This window comes from Capricornis sumatraensis, chromosome 11 (assembly GCF_032405125.1).
Source record: "Capricornis sumatraensis isolate serow.1 chromosome 11, serow.2, whole genome shotgun sequence".
In the NCBI taxonomy this organism is placed as follows: Eukaryota; Metazoa; Chordata; class Mammalia; order Artiodactyla; family Bovidae; genus Capricornis; species Capricornis sumatraensis.
The window spans coordinates 99938680-99956982 of record NC_091079.1 but is presented as its reverse complement, the minus strand read 5'-3'; the positions used below and the strand labels follow the sequence as shown (position 1 = coordinate 99956982).

Sequence of the window (18303 nt, the reverse complement as noted above, 5' to 3'; positions counted from 1 at the left end):
TTGTTCCATGTCCAGTTCTAACTGTTGCTTCCTGACCTGCATACAGATTTCTCAAGAGGCAGGTCAGGTGGTCTGGTATTCCCGTCTCTTGAAGAATTTTCCACAGTTTATTGTGATCCACACAGTCAAAGGCTTTGGCATAGTCAATAAACCAGAAATAGATGTTTTTCTGGAACTCTCTTGCTTTTTCCATGATCCAGTGGATGTTGGCAATTTGATCTTTGGTTCCTCTGCCTTTTCTAAAACCAGCTTGAACATCAGGGAGTTCACAGTTCATGTATTGCTGAAGCCTGGCTTGGAGAATTTTGAGCATGACTTTACTAGCATGTGAGATGAGTGCAATTGTGCGGTAGTTTGAGCATTCTTTGGCACTGGAATGAAAACACCTTTTCCAGTCCTGTGGCCACTGCTGAGTTTTCCAAATTTGCTGGCATATTGACTGCAGCACTTTCATAGCATCATCTTTCAGGATTTGAAATAGTTCAACTGGACTTCCATCACCTCCACTAGCTTTGTTTGTAGTGATGCTTTCTAAGGCCCACTTGACTTCACATTCCAGGATGTCTGGCTCTAGATTAGAGATCACACCATCATGATTATGTGGGTCGTGAAGATCTTTTTTGTACAGTTCTTCCATGTATTTTTGCCACCTCTTCTGAATATCTTCTGCTTCTGTTAGGTCCAGACCATTTCTGTCCTTTATCGAGCCCATCTTTGCATGCAATGTTCCCTTGGTATCTCTAATTTTCTTGAAGAGATCTCTAGTCTTTCCCATTCTGTTCTTTCCCTCTATTTCTTTGCATTGATCGCTGAAGAAGGCTGCCAGTAGGTGCCCAATATGCTACTGGAGATCAGTGGAGAAATAACTCCAGAGAAAATGAAGGGATATAGCCAAAAGAAAAACAATACCCAGCTTTGGATGTGACTGGTGATAGAAGCAAGGTCTGATGCTGTAAAGAGCAATATTGCACAGGAACCTGGAATGTCAGGTCCATGAATCAAGGCAAATTGGAAGTGGTCAAACAAGAGATGGCAAGAGTGAACGTTGACATTCTAGGAATCCGCGAACTAAAATGGACTGGAATGGGTGAATTTACCTGAGATGACCATTACATCTACTACTGCGGGCAGGAATCCCTCAGAAGAAATGGAGTAGCCATCATGGTCAACAAAATAGTCCGACATGCAGCACTTGGATGCAATCTCAAAAACGACAGAATGATCTCTGTTCGTCTCCAAGGCAAACCATTCAATATCACAGTTATCCAATTCTATGCCCCAACCAGTAACGCTGAAGAAGCTGAAGTTGAACGGTTTTATGAAGACCTACAAGACCTTTTAGAAATAACACCCAAAAAAGATGTCCTTTTCATTATAGGGGACTGCAATGCAAAAGTAGAAAGTCAAGAAACACCTGGAGTAACAGGCAAATTTGGCCTTGGAATGCGGAATGAAGCAGGGCAAAGACTAATAGAGTTTTGCCAAGAAAATGCACTGGTCATAGCAAACACCCTCTTCCAACAACACAAGAGAGACTCTACACATGGACATCACCAGATGGTCAGTACCGAGATCAGATTGATTATATTCTTTGCAGCAAAAGATGGAGAAGCTCTATACAGTCAACAAAAACAAGACCAGGAGCTGACTGTGGCTCAGATCATGAACTCCTTAATACCAAATTCAGACTTAAATTGAAGAAAGTAGGGAAAACCGCTAGACCATTCAGGTATGACCTAAATCAAATCCCTTATGATTATGCAGTGGAAGTGAGAAATAGATTTAAGGGCCCAGATCTGATAGAGTGCCTGATGAACTATGGAATGAGGTTCATGACATTGTACAGGAGACAGGGATCCAGACCATCCCCATGGAAAAGAAATGCAAAAAAGCAAAATGGTTGTCTGGGGAGGCCTTACACATAGGTGTGAAAAGAAGAGAGGCGAAAAGCAAAGGAGAAAAGGAAAGATATAAGCATCTGAATGCAGAGTTCCAGAGAATAGCGAGAAGAGATAAGAAAGCCTTCTTCAGTGATCAATGCAAAGAAATAGAGGAAAAGAACAGAATGGGAAAGACTAGAGATCTCTTCAAGAAAATTAGAGATACCAAGGGAGCACAATAAAGGTGACTTAAATCACTCTATAGGACAGTTCCTGGTCTTCGTTTCCCTTGGCCCATCTTCTTACTTCTTTCCCCAAATCTGATCTGTTCCAGGGAGCTCCCTAAGGTCCATGCGCAACTTTTTGCTAAAGATGGATTCCACCACAGAGATTACTGGGGGTATTGGTGACCTGCCTCCCTTTTCTACCTCCAAGGGGCCTTTTTGGACCTGAGGGGTCAGGAAGTTTCCTTGACCTCAGGAATGGTCATCTTATCTCTATTCCAGCAGAGCTCAGCTTCTGCAACTCGCTTTGTCCTTGGAGTGTGGGGAAAACAAAGCTTCAGTGTTTCTCCACTTGACAGACACCAGCTGCCCAGCCCAGGGGCCCCTCTATCTCCTGCCTCAGATGTGCACTTTGGGATGAAAGTCTGTGTACTACTTACTGCTTATTTGCCTCCCATTCTTTCCTTAACCCAGTGACCTCTTTTTAACCCAGTTGCATCTATCTTGCTAAATATTCTCCATCTTCCATGCAAAATGGTATTAAAAAGTCTGTAATTCAAGAACACCCTTTTCAGTACTAATCCCCTGTGAAGAATAACAATAGTTTATCCTATAATGAAGGCTACTGACACAGGTAATACTCAAAAACGACAAGTAATTTCTGGCTTTGGAATGCTTGATAAAGTTATCTTACATCTTTATTTTCCTAGAATGTTTTCCTCTAGACCAAAGTTCAAATTAATTTTAGTTAATGAACCTGTCATCAGGACAGGTGGAAGGGTTAAACCTGGTCCAAAGTTAAAAAAAAATAAAGTTAATAATCCACAACCAAGATTCAACTGTCACTGGAATTTACAACCGTTTTATTCTCAAGCACATGAAATGCAGATGACTTCAAAATAGTTCGGTGTTTCAGTATTTCTGCATCTGTATAATCCACTTATTTAATTAATTTTTCAATAAATACCGAGGCAGCAATGCCTAGTGAGGACGTGAATTCGAGTTAGAGTCCCTGAGGTGTAATCTCGTCTTTTCCAGCCGAAGTCACAGCTCCGGTGAGTTGAGGGTTCTTCCTACACAGTGCCCGGACGGACGCCTCCTGGTTTCCTAGGTCTCGGCCCCTGGCGCTTTGAAAACCTCGTCCCCATGCTTTTCAGTGTTTGCGCTACATCTTCATTCCTCTAAAATTTGATGTTTCTCCTTTCCGTTCTGCTGTCCTCGCGTCATCCACAAAACATCTGTTAAGTTTCCTCAGCTTCAACGGTTTTCAGCCGCCGTCTGCACATTAACTGGCAAACGCAAAACCGGGTGCTCGCTAAGCCCCGCCCACGGACCACAAGACTTCCGGCTGCCGCCTCAGCACTGCCCTTCTTCCGCTGACGTCAGGGGTCAGGGGTGCCGAGAAAGATGTCGGCCGGCGGGCGTCTTTGGGCGCTTCTGTGGGGAGGGTCTCCGTGACAGGCGCTCGACGGAGACGACGGACGAGCCGAGTCCCCAGAGCGAGTGTGAGGGGCGGCCGCGGCGGATCGGGCAGGGCCGGGCGTGGTGCCCAGGGCGCCCCCGCCGCCCCCGCCGCGGGCCGTGACTTTTGGGAGCGTGCGGGAACGGGGAGCGTCGGGTGCCCAAGGCCGGTGATGCCCCGCCGCCGCCCGGGAGGCCGGGAAGCCGAGCTCCGCGGGGCCCCCGATGCCGCCGACTGGCTCTGACCCCGCCAGAATGAACAGGAAGAAAGGAGACAAGGGCTTTGAAAGCCCAAGGCCGTATAAATTATAAGTATTTTTTTCTTTATCTCCCTTTTTTCTGGGGCTTCCCGGGTGGCTCAGACGGTTAAGAATCCGCCTGCAGTGCGGGAGACCCAGATTCGATCCCTGGGTCGGGAAGATGCCCTGGGGGAGGGAAAGGCTACCCATTCCAGTGTTCTTGCCTGGAGCATCCCATGGACAGAGGAGCCTGGCGGGCTACAGTTCACGGGGTCACAGAATGGACACGGCTGAGCGACTAACACTTCTAGGTTTGGTTTTCCTTAGTTATAATTAATCAGTTTCACTGATCGCTTGAAACTGACTTAGTGGGCCTGGAAAGCCTAGTGGGAAACGAAGCCGCCCAGAGTTTTGTAGGGCGAAAATGTTTTCAATGACAATGTAATTTCAGCAGATTTACTGCCCTTTTCAGATTGATGTACCTTTTTCTTAAATTGTATTTTAGTCCAAAAAAATTTACTTTCGTGGCTGTTGCTGAATTTTAAGTAAACAAGTTACGCTAATTTCTAGGGTTTTAGCATGAAAGATGAGTATGATTTTGAGTTGCTTAGAACACAGTTCTTGTTCACACTGGGATCGAATTATACGTTATTTAATAATTGAAATATTTTCTTTATTCTTTAATGTACAACCCATCAGGTCGTCTGCATCAACAACATAAACTTCCAGAGAAAATCTGTCGTGGTAAGTATATTCTCAGCAATTATAAGCGATAACAACAGCATGCTTTACAATACTTAGAAACTTTCCGGGTCATGGGTTTTGAGAACAGATACGAATTAGAATTCAAACGTGTATGACTTCAGGAGCCATGGCCTTACTACTATACTGGCCAACACCTCAATTCTCCCTTTCCTTTTTTCCTGTTTTCTGATAAAAATTTATTTCTCCTAGTATGTTGTGGAATATGAAAGTCTACATTACCAAACATTTTAGATTTGTCTGTGAAACAAGAATAAGTCCACAGTGAGATTTTTTTTTTCTGTGAAAAAATTAAGGCTGATACACAAACTGACTTATTAACTTGACTGTTCAGAGGCTGCTTTTGTTTTTCTAATTTTTGCCTGACCTTGTTTCCCTGGCATTGCTTTGTAGTAAAGTTCTAGATAAAGGTGTTTGAAACCTAGTAATTGCCCCCCTCCCCACCCCCCGTCCCCTGGCCAGTTTAGATGTATGGACTGTTATATCCCTATGGGTTGATAAATATGCATATATATATCCATATATGATATATATGCAAATATCTATGTGGATTGATATATTTGTTCTAGAAACGCCGTTGATAGCCTAAGACCCAGGGTTATGAATCTGCAGAGCTCCCTTTTCTTCTGTTTTCCATTTCTTCTTTGTGCCTCTCATTTGACCACCCTGACCAGCAGCCGGAGGCTAGTGCCCAGTTAATGCATCTTCTTGGATAGAGAGTAGGGTTAGAGGGCAGATTAGGAAGGGCAAAAGGAAAATATCTACAACAGTCTAACCCCTTTTGCCCCCAGATCATCCTCTCAACACTTCTGTTTAGATGACAGTGTTCCCAGCTTAAGGAACTCCCATCAGCTATTGTAGCATTAGTTATGTTGTGGCATTAGCTAACTACCTGCTTTTGTAAGTAAAGTTTTATTTGAACACAGCTACACCCATTTATTTATAAACTGTCTAAGGCTGCTTTGGAGCTACAATGGCAAAGTGGAATAGCTGTGAAACTGTGAGGCCTGTAATATCTATTTAGTCTCTGGCCCTTTAAGAAAAAGTTTGCTGATCCCTGAAGTAATCCATTTGTGTGAAGAAATGGCAGTTTCAGCATTCTTCCCACCTGAAATATTAGCTATCGCCTGTAATGGAAGAAAGATGGGTAAAGAATGTGAAAATTAGTGACTATAGCCTTTGCTTTCTTCAGTTGATATCAAGGTCAAAGTTGATGAACACAGCTTTCTTCCACCTATTCCATTTTTCTCTTTCCTTTTGACAGCATTTCTTTTGGTCTGTCATAGACCTTCATTTTGCATCCTTGCTGCTTTTGACTTCATTTGGGTTGTTGCAGTTTTCCATTGATTAGGGCTATTTGTCAAGAGGACCTCAGAGGCCTTCCATTCAACCCCCTGAATTGCAAATGGAATTCTTGCTTCTGTTGTGTAACAGAATCTCAGTTGCTGCTAGTCTTTCAGCCAGGACAGTGACCCCTTTCTGTGCCTGTTGGTTCAGTGGCATGAGGAGCCCTAAGTGGTTTAGTCTCAGCTTGCAATTTAATAAAGCCGTGGCTCCGTGCCCTGGTGGATGCGTTCCTCCTTTGGCCACTAGGCTTCTGAACGCCCCGAACCTGAAGTCTTCAAGACAGGAAGCAAAATCCTTTCAGTGGCTTTTTGAAGCAGTAATGAGCATAGTCACTCCCGCTTTTGCCCCTTGGCTCCCAGGTCTGTTTGGCTGTGCAGAGATGACCTAATGTTACAATAGCGGCCACTGGTTTAGGATGGCCTCCTGTTGGAGGTCTCAGTTGGTGCTGTAGCTAAGCCTTCAGCAGTTGATCATGTTGGCCACTTCTGGATGAGAGGACAAAATTAATTTTACATGTAAAATTTATGTGTAAATTCTGCCACACTTTTCTATACACATGGAAGTGTGTATGGGATAGTATGTTGACATGGATGGCTTTTTGGAAGTGAATTGTATGAACAGGGAAGGAAAATCTAGAGTATGTGTTTTTATAAGGATAAATTACTGTCTCCCCTCTACGATACCAGCTGTCTAATGTAGTCATTTTCCTGCTGAGTGACTAACTGATCCTTCCTGGGAAGATGCCTTGCTAGAAACTTATTTTGATCCTCTGCTGTGGGGAGGCGGGCACTCAGCATTGATGGTGACCAGATCAGGCTTTGTTGAGGGCAGAGCACGTTGTTGGGTTCCTGTGTAGCCTCCGTTCTTGCCACCATGACATCTTTGTGTATTAGAGTAGCTAGGGAAAAAGTCTGTGGACATCTGCTGGATAGATAATCTTGCCAGTTGATTTTTGAGGGCCCCTTCCACAGTCTCTGAGGATGCCTCTGTTGGTCATTTATGTGATAATATTTTCATATTATACCTACTCTGAGAAATTCATGTGTACACTTCCTTTTCCCATCACCCTCTTATTTTCAGTCTTGTAGTCTTGTTCTTTACACAGTCCTAGCCAGCTGGCCAACCTAGCAGCCGCCCCTGGACCCCTGCAGACATGGACTTGGTCCATTTCTGCTTCTGTAAACACCGTACTGCCTGTTCTGTTTCCTGGCGTCCTGCCCACAGTAGGGTTTTCTTCCGCTCTTACAGGACTACACTTCAGTGAGTTCTGATGGCAGTTACCATCCATTTTCAACTGTGCTAGCATGCTGTACAGACTTATTCATAATTCAGGCTTGTGTTTTGTCTTGTTATTAAACATGGGGAACTCTCCATGAGGTCATGGGTGTGGATTGAGGGGAAGTGGAGATTCGACGGGAGCAAGTCTCTTTGGGTTCTGAGTCAGTGGCGCATGCTGTTTGCTTTTTGTGCCTTAGGAGCCTTCTTGGGCCTGGTCCGGAGGCAGTGTTTCCATTAAAAGTGCCAAGCTGCTGCACGCACTCAGGTCATGATGGCCATTTCAGGCTAACAGAGACTGCCTGAAGTGTCTGGAAGGCCCATGGTCATGTGTCCGGTCTCTGCTGCAGGGTCTCGTAGCAAAGCAGCAGTTGCTTTGCACATAAAAGATAGTTGCTGGCAGAGGAGGTCCCGGGTCTGCTCTGAAACCCCGGAGTGGCAGTGCAGTGTCATCCTGCTGGAGAAAGCCAGAGCCAGTGCAGCATGCCTGTCTGCTGGGCACAGCCCAGTGCTGCTGGCTCCGCTGAGTCATACGGCCCGAGTGGGGCCGCTTGGACCACAGCCTGGACCCGCTGCAGAGCTCTGTCTTGTTCTGGACCTCTTCCAGGAGATGATTCCAGAAGTCCTAATGATTGCCTAGTAAGCGATATGCCTGAATGTATAGATTGCTTTCTGAATGCAAAGAAGCCTCCCAATTTTCCTGCCTTCTTTTTTTCCCCCTCTTGGTGGGAAGTGCAAAGTGCAGTAACTTTGACTTTGGGTTTATTTTTACGTGCCTCCGACCACTGGACTCTTAGAAGCTGTATTGATGTGACAGTCCCCTGAATGCCCGTGAGATTTAACTCTCAGCCTCTGCCGTCCACGAGTTTTCTAGTAAGGCGGGTCGGGAACCTGCTCTTCCTTTCTCACCAGGATAATGAGGTGCTGTTGGTATAACACACCAGTGTAACTCACTCTGGGCTATCCTGCGGTCTGGAGACTTTTGAACTTCGTTTTGACTGAGCAGAAAGTTGAGAGAGTTACTGGATGATAGTGATGGGGTTCTCATGTCTAGAAGACAGCCTGCTTCTATTTTTTTTCCCTGATGGGAATTGAGGGGGGAAAAAATTGCTTGATGATTCATGGCAATATTTGCTACTAGGAGCTGTGCTGATTTGCTGCAGTCAGAGTATGACTTCTGCAAACGTGGTTGTGGTTGGCAAGTTTGTGATAGTTCACGATCATTTTGCAAGACCCACTTGGCTTTTGCACTGGCCAGATAGCTGAGTTAAGTGAAGGGGGAGTAGGCGTCGTCCACGCCTCTGGGGGCGCTGATCTCTGCCATTCCTAGAGGTGCCAGGTTGTCTTGACGGTTGTGTTGAAGGGGGAAAGGTGGCCCGTTGGTGTCCACTCAGTCCTTCCACTGTAGACCTCACTCAGATCAGAGAATGACTGTGAGGTTTGCCAGTTACTGAAATGTATCCTGTATGTTTGGACTGCGTAATAAACACCAGGCCTACCCTGAGATAGATGTGGGAACCCCTTAAACCCCTTTATTACTTGACCTCCAGAGGTCGCCAGCCTGGGGCATTCCCTAGCAGTTTAGTGGTTAGGACTCGGCATTGTTGCTGCCGAGGGCCCAGGTTCAGTCCCTGGTCAGGGGACTAAGATAGCATAAGCTGCACTGTCTGGCAAAAACAACCCCCCTCCGCATCCCCTCAACACTCTCACATGCACGCACACGCACACGCACACCCTGACTTCCAGTCTGCCTAGTGAACTGTTGTAAAGTTCTGGGACTCCAGGGATTAGTGTCAGTTCTGAACCAAAATATAGTTAACTCCAGGAAAGGGGCAAAAAATAATTTATGTGAGGTGACATAGAAGTTAAGATTTAAAAGAAAGATAAGAGAGAGTTGACATGTTCGTAGGCGTGGGGGAAAGTCCTGTGAAAAGAGAGATTGTAGTTACAGGAGAAGGTAGTTAATAGAGCACGGCTTCTGAGAGCACTACAGAGCGGGGCCTCTAGCAGAGGAGTGGAAGGGACTCTTCAAAACGGGGGGAGGAGACAGGCGCGTGTAGCCGGAGGGCGAGAGACTTGATAGTCGACAGGAGAGTGGGTCAAGGTAAGGCTCTTAGACGGCCAAGGAGGACAGCAGCCCTGAAAATGCCAGGGAGGGTTTCAGAGAGAGACTGGAGGAGGCCAAGGAGCAGGAGTGGGCCACGGGGTCGGCAGGAGGGCTGGCAGGAGGGCAGGCATTGTGGACACTCGGGTGTGAAGCGTCTGCGTCGGGGCTGTGCCGAGCAGTGACGGGGTGTCTCCCCGTGTGTGACCTTGACTGCTGTCCCGGAGTGGCTGCGAAGATGGTAGGAGCGGAAATGCAGCAGCTGAGAAGCAGCGTTCCTGCCAGATCAGCTGTATCCACGTCCATGGCCCAGCGTGGCGGCTGAGATGGGGTAGAAAGGCAGAAAGGGAAAGTGGGAGCTTCCAGCGCATCAGGGAAAGGGGTAATGTTAACGAAAGGAACAGAGGATGGTGTTCAGTGCGGCGTGAGCACATAGGAGAAGAAGCAGAGTCTACGAAGAATAACAAAAGCTTTCACTGGATGCCAGCGTGATTTTAAGGGCTTTCCTTGTTTTAAATTGCTCAGTTACAATAGTACCAAAAGGTAGGTAGTATTGCTGTTCTTGTTTTGCAGATGAGGAAACTGAGGTACGGGCTTCCCAGGTAGCTCAGCAGTATAGAATCCTCCTGTCAGTGCAGGAGACAAAAGACGCAGGTTCAGTCCCTGGGTCAGGAAGCTCCTGTGTAGTAGGACATGACAACCCACTGCAGTATTCTTGCCTGGAAAATTCCATGGACAGACGAACCTGGCAGGCCCTTAGTCCGTGGGGTTGCAGAGTCAGACATGACTGCGTACACCACCACCACCACCACCACCAGAAACTGAGGTATGGAGAGCTGGAGAGACTTAGCTCATGCTCTTCCACCTGCTGAGTAGTAGAGCTGGGGCGTTAGGAACTCGAGGACACCGTTCTGCCCTCGCTCTCACAACCTGTGCTGCAGGAAAGCCTGAATAAAAGAATTTATAGCTTCTTTTCAAAGGGGTATCGAGAGATGTTTCATCTAAGGCGGGGAAGTAAAGGAGCTTTAGAAAAGGTTGAATAGTGCGAGGGACTCTAGGAGGACGGACGGTCAGGGTGAGGTGCTGGGGCAGGAGCGAGAGCAGGAAGAGGGGGCGGTTTGCAGCCCTGGAGGCTGCATCCTGCACCAGCTGGGGCTGCTGGAGCTGGGGCTGTCCTGCCGGCGCTGGGGCTGCCAGAGCTGGGGCTACAGGGTTGCAGGCCAGTCAGTGGGTCTGTGCCTGGCAGGCAGGTGCAGATTAGGGCTCTGGGTGGTGTCAGAGACCTGATGACTCAAGGAGGCTGGGCTTTCCTTACCGTGACGAAGTGTACTCCATTCACTGTTTCATTACTGTTAACCTTAGTTTAGAAAGCCAAAGCTTATTCTTCTGTCTCATGTAACTACTTCTTGACAGCAGTTTCCATAATCTTTTCTGGTTCACTTTGGATGTTATCTTAGGAAATGGCAACCCACTTCAGTACCTTTGCCTGGAAAATCCCATGGACGGAAGAGCCTGGTAGGCTACAGTCAGTGGGGTCCCAAAGACTCCGACACGACAGCAACTTCATTTTAGTTTTGCTTACAGTCTTTTGGCTAATCCAGGATCCATCATGTCGATTGGTCATTGGATTGCTGATGTGCTAGTTAAGGGAATTTAGGTCTTTCTACAATTGCTCACAGTTTCAGTTCAGTTCAGTCGCTCAGTCGTGTCCGACTCTTTGTGACCCCATGAATCGCAGCACGCCAGGCCTCCCTGTCCATCACCAACTCCCGGAGTTCACTCAGACTCACGTCCATCGAGTCTATGATGCCATCCAGCCATCTCATCCTCTGTCATCCCCTTCTCCTCCTGCCCCCAATCTCTCCCAGCATCAGAGTCTTTTCCAGTGAGTCAACTGTTCACATGAGGTGGCCAGAGTATTGGAGTTTCAGCTTCAACATCAGTCCTTCCAAAGAAATCCCAGGGCTTATCTTCAGAATGGACTGGTTGGATCTCCCTGCAAGCCAAGGGACTCTCAAGAGTCTTCTCCAACACCACAGTTCAAAAGCATCAATTCTTTGGTGCTCAGCTTTCTTCATAGTCTAATTCTCACATCCATACATGACCACAGGAAAAGCCATAGCCTTGACTAGATGGACCTTTGTTGGCAAAGTAATGTCTCTGCTTTTGAATATGCTATCTAGGTTGGTCATAACTTTTCTTCCAAGGAGTAAGCATCTTTTAATTTCATGGCCTTAGTCACCATCTGCAGTGATTTTGGAGCCCAAAAAATAAAGTCTGACACTGTTTCCACTGTTTCCCCATCTATTTCCCATGAAGTGATGGGACCGGATGCCATGATCTTCATTTTCTGAATGCTAAGTTTTAAGCCAACTTTTTCACTCTCCTCTTTCACTTTCATCAAGAGGCTTTTTAGTTCCTCTTCACTTTCTGCCATAAGGGTGGTGTCATCTGCATATCTGAGGTTATTGATATTTCTCCTGGCAATCTTGATTCCAGCTTGTGTTTCTTCCAGTCCAGCGTTTCTCATGATGTACTCTGCATATAAGTTAAATAAGCAGGGTGACAATATATAGCATTAATGTACTCCTTTTCCTATTTGGAACCAGTCTGTTGTTCCATGTCCAATTCTAACTGTTGCTTCCTGACCTGCATACAGATTTCTCAAGAGGCAGGTCAGGTGGTCTGATATTCCCGTCTCTTGAAGAATTTTCCACAGTTTATTGTGATCCACATAGTCAAAGGCTTTGGCATAGTCAATAAAGCAGAAATAGATGTTTTTCTGGAACTCGCTTGCTTTTTCCACGATCCAGTGGATGTTGGCAATTTGATCTCTGGTTCCTCTGCCTTTTCTAAAACCAGCTTGAACATCAGGGAGTTCACGGTTCATGTATTGCTGAAGCCTGGCTTGGAGAATTTTGAGCATGACTTTACTAGCGTGTGAGATGAGTATAATTGTGCAGCAGTTTGAGCATTCTTTGGCATTGCCTTTCTTTGGGATTGGAATGAAAACTGACCTTTTCCAGTCCTGTGGCCACTGCTGAGTTTTCCAGCATATTTGCTGGCATATTGAGTGCAGCACTTTCACAGCATCATCTTTCAGGATTTGAAATAGCTCAACTGCATCTGAATGCCGAGTTCCAAAGAATAGCAAGGAGAGATAAGAAAGCCTTCCTCAGCGATCAATGCAAAGAAATAGAGGAAAACAACAGAATGGAAAAGAGTAGAGATCTCTTCAAGAAAATTAGAGATACCAAGGAAACATTTCATGCAAAGATGGGCATGATAAAGGATAGAAATGGTATGGACCTAACAGAAGCAGAAGATATTAAGAAGAGGCAGCAAGAATACACAGAAGAACTGTACAAAAAAGATCTTCACGACCAAGATAATCACAGTGGTGTGATCACTCATCTAGAACCAGACATCCTGGAATGTGAAGTCAAGTGGGCCTTAGAAAGCATCACTACGAACAAAGCTAGTGGAGGTGATGGGATTCCAGTGTAACATATAGTAGTGCCTAATAATAGCCCTTATAATTAATTGTTGTAATCTTGTTCTCCATGGTTATTGCATGAGTTTTATTTTAGATATTCCTGAGATTTTCAACCCTTGAAATGTTACTGTTTCATGCTCTTCCATATTTTGTGTTTTCAACCCAGAATATTAAACTCACTGGACATACATTCCATGTTTCACTGGTCTGTCTTTCCCATTTGATTCAGAGCAGGAGGGTAGTGGACAGTGGATGTAACTGTCTCTCGTGTCTTTTGTACCTGCTTCTGATAGCTTGCTTACCGCCAGGCTGAGGTGGTGGAACTGCATGGCATTTGGGACTGCTTGGTAGAAAATCATCCAGCACTTTGAAGTGTCTGCTGCTCTTGGAGGCTGCAGTTGATTTTTTCCTCCTTGCCTGAATTTCTTGTAACTCTTGCTGCCTCACATGTCCCGATTTACCTCCCATGAGCAGAGATGCATACTTGTTAGCTTTGGTGGTATAGTTTTTACCCTGTTTTGAGGGGCTGTTTTTTTTCTTTTTTATAAACAACATTCACTGATACTTGGCCCCGTCGGGTCTTAGATGGGGCACGCGGAATTGCGGTGCCGGGCTCCTTGTTGTGGTTCGGGGGCTGCAGAGTGTGTGCTCTCAGTAGTTGGGGCTCTTGGACCTTGTTTTCCTGTGGTGTGTGGGGTCCTGGTTCCGCGGCCAAGGATTCAACCGGAGTCCCCTGCAGTGGGAGGTGGATTCTTAACCTCTGGACCACCAGGGAGGTCCCCAGGGGCAGTTTTCTTTTACTCCCTGAACTGATTTTGAGTCTCTCTTCGCTCTTGGATTTTTTTTTTTCCCCTTCCTCCCTGTTTGGGTTACAGTCTGTCTATAAATTCTTATATTTGAGAATTTTATATATAAAATTCTTACATTTGAGTCATTTTACTTTTTTTTTCTAGCATCTGGTTTTATTTTCACTGATAGTGAATGTGAAACACCAGGATGATAAAGTCAGAATTCACACCCATTTAGTCACTCAGACAACCACACTTGAGGTGAAGTTAGAGCACTTGTGTGTGTGTGAGATTCTGTCTCTGGAGTGTAGAATGTGTATAAGTAGAAATCAAAGAAATATGTTGTAAAGTATACCAGTATTAATTATAATGAAATTATTATTCCTTCTCTTTACAGGGATTTGTGGAACTGACTGTATTTCCCACAGTTGCAAACTTAAACAGAATCAAGTTGAACAGCAAGCAATGTAGAATATACCGAGTGAGGGTCAATGACTTAGAAGCTGCCTTTATTTATAATGATCCAACTTTGGAAGTTTGTCACAGCGAATCGAAACAGTGAGTCCCGTGCTTGTGAACGTTGATGTTTCCTGAAGGATCGATATTCTCACCATAGTTCTCTTGGATTACTATTAGACTCTGGCTCCCAGTTTATTTCCTGCAGTTACATAACTTCTGTTGCTTCTGCCACTTTGCCCATTTGACTCAAGAAATTTTACTGGCTCTGGTCAGCATAGTAAGTTATTAATTTTCCTTTATCAGAGAACTTTAAATTAATTTTCTTAGCCAGTTTTCTACTTTTGTTTTTTTAAAAATAATTTGTTTCATAGATATTAATCTTCAGTGAATTAGGGGATACTGTAATCTATAGAGCAGAAACTACTTTATTCTGTGAAATATTTGACAGCTTGATAAAATATAAAAATAGTCTGAAATACCTAAGTCCTTCACTTTAAATACTGCATCTGTCTAGGTTACTACTGATTTTATCAGTAGACACATATTTTTAATGATCAGCGTTATGTTCTACATTTTTCATTTAAATACTTTTTTTTTCACTTTGTTATTGTTTTTATGGTCAGGCAATATTCCATTTACTCAGTATAGTGTGGATTGTCTGGTTTTCTAGATTTTTTTTCTTTTACTTTGAATTATTTCCTTAGGAAAATAGGATTGCTTATTATTCTTATGGTTCTTTTTAACATTTTACTTGATTGTGCGCCAGTAAGGTGTGTGCTGGTTTAAATGCTGTCAAGTACATTTGAAGGCAGTTGTTTCTTCAGAGTTTTGATAACATGCATTGATGGCGTGCATTGCATCATTTCTTTGATTCTCAGTATTTGGGGGTAGAGTGCCCTAAACTATAAGCTCTCGTTTTTTAATAAGTTATAAGCTCCTTTTAGTCGCGGTGCTGTTTTAACTAGTCTAGAGGTGGAGAGCATCTGCGTGCTCCCTTTCTTCACACCTTGTACAGCGTCGCACAGCTTCTCCAAACCCATCGTCCCGTGTGGTGCTCGTCACCCCTTGTGAAGTAGAAAGGCCTCATATATCCATCTAACTGACCAGCTAGGAACCTGAGCTTTATCCTGTGCTTTCCACACCGTAACATCAGTTACACTCTGCCAGTTGCTGGTTGCATTGTCTGAATGCACTGCATTCCAGTGAGCTCCACGCGAGCAAGGGTCAGACTGCAGACCTGCCTTGTGCCTTGCTGTTTCCTCAGAGGCTGGCACACCACCTGGCATTCAGCAGAGATCTGTAGAGCGAGTGAGTGAATGAATCGCCCCAGGGATGCAGACCAGGATCCCAGGCCTCATGTCCTCCCATCCAACCAGGGTTCTTGAAGAACGGTAGGATGCGGAGAGCACTGGAGGCCGCTGCAGCAGGCTCCCCCTGAGATGCTCTCTTGATGGTTTCCACAGGAAGAGCGGGCTCCTGCAGTCGGCGTACAGGGCTGTGTTTCAGGTGTGCAGCAGAGGGCATGCACTGCGCGTGGACCATCTCTTCAGTCCCTTTCCCCTGTAGGCTGGTACAGAGTACTGAGCCGAGTGTAGGTCTCTGCACTTGGTGACGGGTGAGAAGCTCCTCCATCTCCTGGGCACAGAGCACGGTGTTTGCATGGCTGCTTTACCAGCTGTTGCTGCTCAGGTTTCAAAGAAGAAACTCTGACAGCGCAGTGGTAGGAGCAGTGGGCTCCAGATCTGCCGAGGAAGCGAGCTTTACTTGGTTAATTTTGAGATGATGATATCCCTCAAAACTTCTCTCCAGTGATAGGGAAGATGCCTCATCACTTTTAGTATGATAAAGAAAAGGGAGTCGTAAAGGAGAGTACTTTCAAAGGTTCAGTTGGGAGATTGGAAAGGATAGAATAAATTTTAATCTTTTCAGTGGCACCACCACTCTTAGCCGTGGTCGCTTAAATACTCAGGGCAGCCCCTGCTTTCCTGCCTGGGTCTAGAACCCTGTTTACTTTTTAAGAGAGACGCCAGTTGTTTTTGTTGGTGTTTGTTTATTCTCTGACTTGTTCAAAACAGGGTTTGAAATTGGTTTTAGAATTTTATTCGACAATAGTTTTTTAAAGTAGCTAATGAAATTAGCATGAAGAGTGAGAAAAGTATAGGATGGTGTGTACCACACCTGAGTTACTAGAGGAGAACTGTAGGTTTGGTTTTGAGATTTCTGGTTACCATGTGAAAGAGGGAAATGCTATTGTTCGTAAGATTCCTAAAACAGGACAGAAGCACACAGGTGGTTCAGAAGAAACATCGCTTAGCAGTTAAGATGTGAAAATGATCTCTTGTAATGATATTTATTTATTGATGATATTTATTCTTAAAGAAGACTTTGTTCACAGGTAGTTAAGGTGTGAAAACGATCTCTTGTGATGATGTTATTGATTTTTAAAGAAGACTTTGGGAATGACAGGTAGTTAAGATCTTTAGCATGTTTCTAGATACTTACACTACCTCTCTTGTTTCCAGAGTAACTCTCATTGTTGAATGAAGCAATACAATTTCTACTGAAGCTGAAGCAGAAATTGAATAGAGTAGATTTCAAATTGAAAATTAAACTTAAAACTCAGTGGTTAAACTTGATCTTGAGTACATACCGGAATGTCCTGAAGTTCAGAGAAGTAATATGCTACTTCATCACATTCTCTTCTCGTTTGTTTTACGGTTAGGGTGCCAAACCCTTCTATTTTTAATGGCAAGAGTATGCTTACCTTGGTTGAGATGTAGCGCTTTGAACTGCAGGGGGGATATAAGGGAGGGAAGCATTTAGATAAGAGATTAAAAGGCATTTCTTCCTAGTTTATCCAAGTAAACGTTAGCTGACACGTTAAATTACCTGTCCTAGCAACTAGAAACCCTGTTGGTTATGTAACATGTAAGACTTCTCCCCTTCTGTCTCTCTCTGGCTTATTGTCTGCCAGGAAAATAAGCCTTTGAAGTTTCTCCAAATACATTTTCTATTTGAACTTACATTGTAGATGTAGTTTGCTTCCATGGATGCTGTGTCTCTTTGGCGGCTTTTTCTTTGTTTTTGTTTGCTGCGTTTCTTTCTTCTTCGAAAAGGGAAATGTAGATGTTTGCCAGAGACTTTCTGTGCGTGCGCGGCCTGCAGTGGCTGACATGTCCCCTCCTTGATCCTCCCCTTCCACAGGTAGGCTTTGCTACCTTGAGAACAGTTTGTTTATTTTTCTCGAAAAGTCTCCACTTTCCTGAGTTTCAGGAATCAGTTTAGTTCCTGTCTCTTGTCTTCGTTTCCACTGAGGAGTGACAGTAGAAACAAAGCTGACTCAGCAGAGAGAGGTGACTGCCGAGCGGCTGAAGCCAATTCCAAAGCTGACTGCAGACAGAAGTGACAACTGAGCAACTGAAGCCTATTCTAAAGCTGACTGCAGACAGAAGTGTCGACGGAGCGGCTGAAGCCGATTCCAAAGCTGACTGCAGACAGAAGTGTCGACGGAGCGGCTGAAGCCGATTCTAAAGCTGACTGCAGACAGAAGTGTCTACTGAGTGGCTGAAGCTGATCCCAAAGCTGACTGCAGACAGAAGTGTTGAGGAGCGGCTGAAGCCGATTCCAAAGCTGACTGCAGACAGAAGTGCAGTGACGACTGAGCAGCTGAAGCCAATTCTTAACTGATGAGAATTGATATTTTAATTCCGTTTTTTAGATTCTCTAAGTCCTGTGTATATTTTTTCAGCCCTGTATTTTTATATAGACATCTGTGTAGAGAGATTTTAAGTGTTGCTATTTTGCTTGATGTCATATGGTAGAAGTGGTTGATTCCTTTATTGATTATTTATGGTTAGGTAATATGGATAGTTTTATATTTTAACTCATCCACAGTGCCTCACTGTCCGTTGTTGTCAGAGTATTGCTTGGAATTAAGTTGTCATAGTGGAGAGAACTTTGGGGTTTGTTTAGTCAAAACTCAAGAGGAATTTTTCCCTCTACTGTTCCACCTTCTGTTGAGCTCACTGTTTTGTAAAGCACCCCTTTCATTATTTCTGAATGTTAGAAAGTTGTTTATTACATTGAATTCGTCTGTTTTGCTATAATGTTCAGAAACTTATCCTAATTAAAAATTGTTTTCCTGTAAGTTTTCTCTTTCCCAGTCTGTCGCATCTCAGTACTCTCGGTCATTCCTCATGGAAAACTGTTGGCAAGGTTGTGAACCGTTCCCTCTGCCGTTCATGAATGCTTTCATTTGGCCTTGTGTT

General features: G+C 44.7%; 1 protein-coding gene across 1 annotated transcript in view; it reads left to right on the top strand.

The window, feature by feature from the left end:
• Positions 1 to 3790: 3790 nt before the first annotated feature.
• Positions 3791 to 18303, top strand: part of TAF2 (TATA-box binding protein associated factor 2) — a 93912-nt gene continuing 79399 nt past the window's right edge. The window contains exons 1-3 of the mRNA XM_068984175.1: positions 3791 to 3873; positions 4494 to 4548; positions 13974 to 14134. Coding sequence (XP_068840276.1) covers positions 3791 to 3873; positions 4494 to 4548; positions 13974 to 14134 — 299 coding nt within the window. The remainder of the gene's footprint in view (positions 3874 to 4493; positions 4549 to 13973; positions 14135 to 18303) is intronic.